Source organism: Thalassophryne amazonica, chromosome 17, assembly GCF_902500255.1.
Source record: "Thalassophryne amazonica chromosome 17, fThaAma1.1, whole genome shotgun sequence".
Lineage (NCBI taxonomy): Eukaryota > Metazoa > Chordata > Actinopteri > Batrachoidiformes > Batrachoididae > Thalassophryne > Thalassophryne amazonica.
In genome coordinates this window covers 58,209,467-58,218,006 of record NC_047119.1, presented here as the reverse complement: position 1 = coordinate 58,218,006, position 8,540 = coordinate 58,209,467, and the positions used below count along the sequence as shown (strand labels likewise).

Genomic DNA, 8,540 nt, shown 5'->3' with positions numbered 1-8,540 from the left:
TCAACTTATGAGTAATTTACAAGAAACGTGTCAACAATCACATAACTTACCTACAATTTATTGTCCACGTATGAAGTACATATCAGTCATATGCTGGCATACGTCAAAAATATTGTGCATGCCAAAAAAAGTTTTGACGTACTCGCGGTATTACAGTGAATATCAGCATGCTTCAATGTCCTCTTAACTTATACAAAACTTACCCATAACTTATTAGACATACACCAGCGTTTTTAATATGGTCGGCATATGCTGGCTAAATTGTCAAGGTGTGGGTGTTAAAGAAGCCTTTTTAAGAGAATTACAAAAGATAAAATGTTACGGCAGACAGTGGAAAAAGGTCTCCTTGTTGACGTTAAATGCCAAACGAACGTATACCATTAAGATTTTGGTGACCATGACTCATGAGACTGCAGCTGGCATAGGGCTGCTCTCGTCACTGCAGCACTGTGTGAATGTTAATGCATTTGTTGCACCCAGTCGGTCTTTATGAGCAATGCCTGCCAATTCTGTTTCCACAATGACCCACTGATTCAACAAAATGGAACAAATGACCAATTCTTAAAAACACATGGCATATACTGCATATTTAACACAGGCGCAAACGTCTTCAGTTTAAATGGTTTCAGTTGACCCTAAATCAGACCTCATCAGTAAAACATTTCTTTCAGTTAGTCAGGCTTCTTTGTGGGATATCTGATCATTTAATGAATCCCTGATAAATAGCTGGCCATCACTGACAAAGTGGAGCTTTCAAGAAATTTAAAAAAAGCTGTTGAGGCAGATCACCAAAATTTTATCCACTCTCCCCAGACCCATGGATTATCTCCACACAACATTTCACAAAACTTTTCTTTAATTTTTTTAAATCAACTTGCATGAAGTCAGACAGGTAGATGGTAATGCTGTGCTGAGTTTCACCTGGTTATGTCAATGTTCTTTTAAAATGCTTTCGCTGTATAGCACGAATCCTCCTCTGTCTGTCTGCAATGGTGGAACTGAGGCTCTGTGTGAGGGCTGGGAGGATTACTCCACACCTGAGGAGGTACACGTGCAGAGACAGAGAGCACAAATGTGGACTTTGATAACATAAAATGCCTCTGCATTGATTTAATGCTACACTAGGTCGGATTTAGTGTCGTCTCGTGATGAGACTGTAGATTACATTATGTCATCACAGGTCAACGAGCTTGATTCCCTTCCATGTTTTCATGTCTTTGCCTCCCTTGCCTTCTCTTGGGATATTCAATATGTATGGTCCTCCATTTCACAAAAATGAGGGTTCTCAAACTTGCTAGCCTGCAGTAGCAACCAGTAGACAGCGTAACGAGCAGCAACAACTGATTCCTCTTTTTTTTATCTCTACAGTTTCCCAGCTGCAAATGATGGAGTAAGTATGCCTCTTCTGGGCTACTGTATCAACATCGTGGCCTCCATGACGGGGCCCACTCCCATGCAGATATGAAGGGCTCCCTGTAACCTTATGAAACACATCAGTTTGTTGTTGTATCCACAAATGAACAGATGGTTATGAATGTTATATTAAATCCCTTGTTGATAAGCACCCCTAAATACAACACACTGTAGCTTAAAAGTTGCACTAATAGAAATATTTGAGTCTGGCTTAAGTAATTGCTTTAGACTGCAAATTTTGTGAAAAGTTAAATTTGAGACGTCTGAGGAACCTGCTACATGGTTTGCTGCAAGTAGGTGTAAAGAAATCAATTAGCACGGTAGGAAGAAACACATTTACATACTTTTTTTCTGGAAGCATTTGAAGTCCGATTTTTTGGATGTTCTTGACTTCGGCCGATTTGCTGAAAAGCACAAACAAACAAAATAAGTATCTGAAAATTCAGGTAGCTTTGGTCAAGTTTAATCAATGTAAGACCATTAATAAAATGTCCATCACTTTACCAGGTACCATCAACAAGGTAGGTCTTGGCCAGAACATAGTTTTCTGGGGTGACTTTTCTGCTCAAAACAATTTCCTTCAGCAGCGTCTTCACACGTAGAATCTAGATGACACAGAACGGCTGCTGTAGATGTTTTGATAAGTTCCACAGTAAAGCTGTGTTCACATTACCACAGCAAGCCTTTTTATGTGTGTTTCCTCCATTATTACTGCATGTGTGTGGTGCACTGCGAGAGGCTTGCGATGCGCACCACAGATATGCAATACATCAAACGTTCAAATTTATTGACTGTACAATTGTACAGACCTTTGAATGCAAGTGCGAGCTCACACCAGAAGACAGGCTAATGCTAATAACATAGGTGTCAGATGTTCCAACACTCTGTAACAACAAACTAATTTCTTGTGAAGCCAAAAAAAACCAAGGCCAACATTTTCTGGAGTATAAGTCACAGTTTGTTTCTTTGTTTTGTAGTTTGTAACCTACATACTGAAAAATCACGTGTTCATTAACAACAACAATAATTTATTCAAGGCTTTCCCAGGAACCAATCCACTACATAAAATGAACTCCAATAACAAAAGAATAGATGCCAATAATAAAAAGCAAACTACAACAATGGTCAAAAATCCTAAATTAAAGCAAAAAAAAAAAAAAAAAAAGGCAGACTTTCCTCTGGTGTGAGGTATATACAGTTTTTCACCCCTCATCAAAAGGCATTTTTTTAACAGGTGGGACTTATACTCTGGAAAATACAGGAAATGATGGATGTCCAAAAAAATGTACTCACGTTTTTATTGTGGTGCATCAAATAGTTTACAATATGTTGTCTAACACATGTTTATTTATCTATTTTGCTTTCTTTTGGAATTTAAAAACCCTTTTGGTACACACCACAGGCTGGGGGTTTCCTGTAAAAATCCATTGTTTATGTCTCCATCCACATCCATCTGACAATTCCTGTTGTCCAAACTGCAAGAAATAACATGCAGTATGTTGTCCAATACACATTTATTTGTCCATCTTGCTTATTTTTAGAATTTAGAAATGCTTATGTTAAGTAACAGCACACGCTGTGGTGTGCACATGTGCTGAGGCCCTGTCTGTTGTTGAACTTCACCCCACGGAAACGCTGTGTTAAAACGCGGGGTCCACATACAGATAAACGTCCAACTAATGCTCTGGTGTGACATGTACCCCAGAAAACATGGTACTTACCCTAACCTGCATCACTGAGCCCAATGTCAAACTTCTGAAGTGAACTTTGTGTAACAATTTTACCTTGACACACAAACTCTTTGCCAAGATATTGCATACACAAGGTTTTAGAGACTCAGCCCCCTGGTGGCCACAGACCAAAACAAAGTGAACACAGCTTCATACTGTATTACACAGTGTGGAAATGTGGAGTAATACTATGTAATGATGGGTACGTACTTCTTGAGACTGTGAACTGTGAGCAGCGGAGAGCTGGCGGATGATGTCCTCACATTCTGGCAGTGTGGGAGCACGAGGTGGATGAGAGAGGCTGCTGTGAATTCGTAGAGGATGTAATGAAGTGATAAGGTCTGCCTTTAGCACTTGACCACGACCCTTCCTGGGGAAAAATAAAGAAATAATTTCATTGCTTTCTTTAGAGCTTCTCACACGTGATGAAAGTGTACATTTACTCCACAAATAAAGTTATATTTTAAGGTAAAACAAGGTGGAGACAGTTAAGGAAGAGCAAATTGTTCTCCTGCTGAATAAGATCATATTTCACTCACCGACTACCGCTGCTCTTAAGACTTTAACCTACAGTGAGGAAAATAAGTATTTGAACACCCTGCGGTTTTGCAAGTTCTCCCACTTAGAAATCATGGAGGGGTCTGAAATTTTCATCTTAGGTGCATGTCCACTGTGAGAGACATAATCTTAAAAAAAAAAAAAAAAAAAAAAAAAAAAAATCCGGAAATCACAATGTATGATTTTTTTTAAATAATTTATTTGTGTGTTACTGCTGCAAATAAGTATTTGAACACCTACCAACCAGCAAGAATTCTGGCTCACACAGACCTGTTAATTTTTCTTTAAGAAGCCCTCTTATTCTGCACTCTACCTGTATTAAATGCACCTGTTTGAACTTGTTACCTGTATAAAAGACACCTGTTCACACACTCAGTCAATCACACTCCAACCTGTTCACCATAGCCAAGACGAAAGAGCTGTCTAAGGACACCAGGGACAAAACTGGAGACCTGCACAAGGCTGGAATGGACTACAGGAAAACAGGTAAGCAGCTTGGTAGAAGACAACAACTGTTATGATTATTTATTAGAAAGTGGAAGAAACACAAGATGACTGTCAATCTCCCTCGGTCTGGGATTCCATGCAAGATCTCAAGGATGATTCTGAGAAAGCTCAGAACTACACAGGAGGACCTGGTCAATGACCTGAAGAGAGCTGGGACCACAGTCACAAAGATTACATTAGTAACACATGATGCTGTCATGGTTTAAAATCCTGCAGGGCAGCAAGGTCCCCCTGCTCAAGTCAGCACATGTCCAGGCCTGTTTGAAGTTCACCAGTGACCATCTGGATGATCCAGAGGAGGCAAGGGAGAAGGTCATGTGGTCAGATGAGACCAAAATACAGCTTTTTGGAATCAACTTCGCTTACCATGTTTAGAGGATAAGAACAATCCCAAGAAAACCATCCCAATCGTGAAGCATGGGGTGGAAACATCATACTCTGGGGGTGCTCTTCTGCAAAGGGGACAGGACGACTGCACCGTATTGAAGGGAGGATGGATGGGGTCATGTATTGCGAGATTTTGGCAAACAACCTCCTTCTCTCAGTAAGAGCATTGAAGATGGATCATGGCTGGGTCTTCCAGCATGACAATGACCCCAAACACACAGCCAGGGCAACTAAAGAGGGGCTCCGTAAAAAGCATTTCAAGGTCCTGGAGTGGCCTGGCCAGTCTCCAGACCTGAACTCAATAGAAAATCTTTGGAGGGAGCTGAAACTCCAACCTGAAAGATTTGGAGAGATCTGTATTGCTGAGCAGACCAAAATCCCTGCTGCAGTGTCTGCAAACCTGGTGAAAAACTACAGGAAACGTTTGACCTCTGTGACTGCAAACAAAGGCTACTGTACCAAATATTAACATTGATTTTCACAGGTGTTCAAATACTTATTTGCAGCAGTAACATACAAATAAATTATTATAAAATCATACATTGTGATTTCCAGATTTTTTTTAGATTATGTCTCTCACAGTGGACATGCATCTAAGATGAAAATTTCAGACCCCTCCATGATTTCTAAGTGGGAGAACTTGCAAAATCGCAGGGTGTTCAAATACTTATTTTCCTCACTGTACATATTATTTAAATACTTCAGGATAAACACGTTTAAGGGGACAGCTTTCCTACAACTTTGATGTCATTCAAAACGAAACCGGGGGGATGGGGGGGGGGGGGGGGGTGAAAGTGTATCTTCGTCAGCAGCAAATTTGGGTTTTTGATGTCCAAGGATGCATTCTGGAGGTTTTTTGATTACTATTTTTTCACCCTGATCACCCACCCATTTTCATAGTTTTGGCTTCCCTCATCCTAACTGACCAGATTTTAAAGCTAGAACCCCAAACAGAGCCAGTAATGCTGAGCTTAGACATTACATTAAAAAAAGATATTGGTTCTTATCCCACTTTAGTTATGCAGAAAAGTTTAATTAACTAAACTTATTTTTATATGGCTCATCATTTAAACTTAATACAGAACTACAGTAAAACGTAGGCCCAGAGAAATACTGATTTAAATATTTTAGTCATTAAATTATCCATCCATCCATCCATTTTCTTCAGCTTTATCCGGAGTTGGGTCGCGGGGGCAGCAGCTCAAGCAAAGCCGCCCAGACCTCCCGATCCACAGTCCCTCCAGCGTGTCCTGGGTCTTCCCCGGGGCCTCCTCCCAATGGGACGTGCCCGGAACACCTTTCCAGCGAGGCGTCCAGAGGGCATCCAGAAAAGATGCCCGAGCCACCTCAACTGACTCCTTTCGACGTGGAGGAGTAGCGGCTCGACTCCGAGCTCATCCCGAGTGACCGAGCTCCTCACCCTATCTCTAAGGGTGCGCCCAGCCACCCTGCGGAGGAAACTCATCTCGGCCGCTTGTACTCGCGATCTCGTTCTTTCGGTCATGAGCCAAATCTCATGACCGTAGGTGAGGATCGGAACGTAGATCGATCGGTAAATCGAGAGCTTTGCCCCCCTACTCAGCTCTCTCTTCACCACGACGGTCTGATACAGCGACCGCATCACTGCAGATGCTGCACCGATCCGTCTATCGATCTCACGCTCCATCCGTCCCTCATTCGTGAACAAGACACCGAGATACTTAAACTCCTCCACTTGAGGCAAGGACACTCCACTGACCTGAAGAGGGCAAAGCACCTTTTTCCAGTCGAGAACCATGGCCTTGGATTTGGAGGTGCTGATTCTCATCCTGTACGCTTCACACTCAGCTGCAAACCCCCCAGTGCATGCTGAAGGTCCTGATTTGACGAAGCCAACAGAACCACATTGTCCGCAAACAGCAGAGACGAGATTCTGTGGTTCCCAAACCAGACCCCATCTACACCCTGGCTGCGCCTAGAAATTCTGTCCATAAAAATAATGAACAGAACCGGTGACAAATTAAATTATTCATTAAATCATTAAATTATTATTATTATTATTATTATTGTTAGAAGTAGTAGGATGAAAAATGTCCTCAAAAGTAAACCTTTAATCAAGGGGTGCCCCCACAACAATCAAGAACAATCAAGAATTTGTCTATTTATCAGAATCAATTTTATAGCCAAGTAAGTTCTCACATACAAGGAATTTGAATTTATGTGGAAAAAGCGACCTGATTGTAAGGTAAGAAGGTTTTATACGTGCGTTTTACGTCATGCCGTCCCCAGAAAGAGATTATAGGTGTATTTTGGGTAAAAGAAAAAAAAAAAAAGAATTTGTTTTATGTGACGCAGGTCTACAGACACTCAGAGCAGACTTTGAAAGAAAAGTTTAAAAATATGTAAAACTCTGCTCTTTGCTCACTGTGTCTCACCACTGCGCTGTGAGACACTCAAACACACCATCCCCTCTCCTCCTGCAGACAGGACATAGAGGAATGAGAGGAACAGACACAGGGACTCGCTGCCATTAGAGTCTCTTGATTGAGAGAGTAACGACGAGTAAAAAAAAAAAAGGTCATTTGACTCATGGTGCCATCTTGGGTTCAAAATAGCATTTGCTGTTAATCTGTCTACATGGAAATCCCGCTATTTTATTTATTTATTCGCTGAAAATGATGGGTTGTGCATTTGGATGCACAAATAGACACAACAAGGGTTTAAAGATGTACAGATTCCCTTCAGATCTGAACAGAAGAAACATCTGGGAAATACTGGAAAATACTAATAAAGTCAGCCATGTGGGATGGAAGCCGACTTCATCGTCAAAGCTTTGAGAGGTAAATTTATTGTTCAGTCTCATGTACAGTAAAAGTCACCTACATACATGTCAACCTATACGGATTGTCCGTAGATTATACGTTTTTTCCGAGTTTCAGAGTCATACGAACGTAAAAATAAAGTCTTACAGATATTCAGGGTTTGGTCTGCAGCGGGTCTGTAATCAACAGTTTCTGTAGCGCGACTCCACTTTGAAGCGTGAGCCATTGAAGCAATGCTTCGATCCACTAGTTCGTTGGTTCTTTGATTCACTGCTCTTCAGAAACGGCAAGTCCGCTTCTTAACTCCTCTCAAAGCCATTAAAATACAGTGAGTCACTTTTGTGTGGATTAAAGTCACTAACTGGGAAGCTTGTCTTGTTGCAGTCAAGAAACGAGAATTGTCCTCCGTTCCGTTGGCACAACTTCAAACACTGCGTGGCTCTCTACTGAGACAGAGTCTGATCGGAATTAATAACTTCAAAATTAAATGCCGCTTTAAATGTTTTTTTTCCTCCCAAAATGAGACATGCTGTATTCTTTAGGAATTACATCCTGACGTGCAGCACAGCCAGCTGCAAGCGCTCAGCTCAGATGTATGGAAAGACATTCATGCCAATAATGTCTGAAAGGAAATGCTTTTGACAAAAACTACAGATTTTGTTAATTTCTGTTTATGTCCAGAGATCAAGGATCCACCATGTAGAGTTTATTATGTCCAAAGTTTAAGGATCCAGTGACCAATTTCATATTTATTTACTTTAAGACTCAATAAAATGTTGTTCAATTTCAATTCAATTTCATCAGCATATAAAGCGCCAAATACCAATAAAAGCCGTCTCAAGGCACTTCACACTGAACAGTTCAAGATAAAAAATTAAAATAAATAAATAAAAATGAAAAAATTAAAATACATAATTAAAAACAGAAGTAAAAGAATAAAACAGATAAAAATTAAAAACTATTCACAAGAAAGAGAAAAAAATAGTCTTTAAGTCTTGACTTAAAAATGTCCACGGACTCCGACTGTCTCATGGTCACAGGAAGACCGTTCCACAGAGCGGGTGCACAATAAGAAAAAGCTCTTTGACCTGCAGACATAGAAAACCTGTAAAGCCTATTTTTAGTGCACAAAAAAATTCACAAG

At 40.6% G+C, this 8,540-nt stretch overlaps 1 protein-coding gene across 1 annotated transcript in view; it reads right to left on the bottom strand.

Annotated features, from left to right (window-relative positions):
• Positions 1-775: 775 nt before the first annotated feature.
• si:ch211-222n4.2 (uncharacterized protein LOC101885505 homolog) overlaps positions 776-8,540 on the bottom strand; it is a 33,069-nt gene continuing 25,304 nt past the window's right edge. The window contains exons 4-7 of the mRNA XM_034191810.1: positions 3,354-3,513; positions 1,918-2,018; positions 1,758-1,817; positions 776-1,037 (exon numbers count right to left, since the gene is read on the bottom strand). Of these exons, the coding sequence (XP_034047701.1) occupies positions 926-1,037; positions 1,758-1,817; positions 1,918-2,018; positions 3,354-3,513 (433 nt within the window). The 3' untranslated portion in view covers positions 776-925. The remainder of the gene's footprint in view (positions 1,038-1,757; positions 1,818-1,917; positions 2,019-3,353; positions 3,514-8,540) is intronic.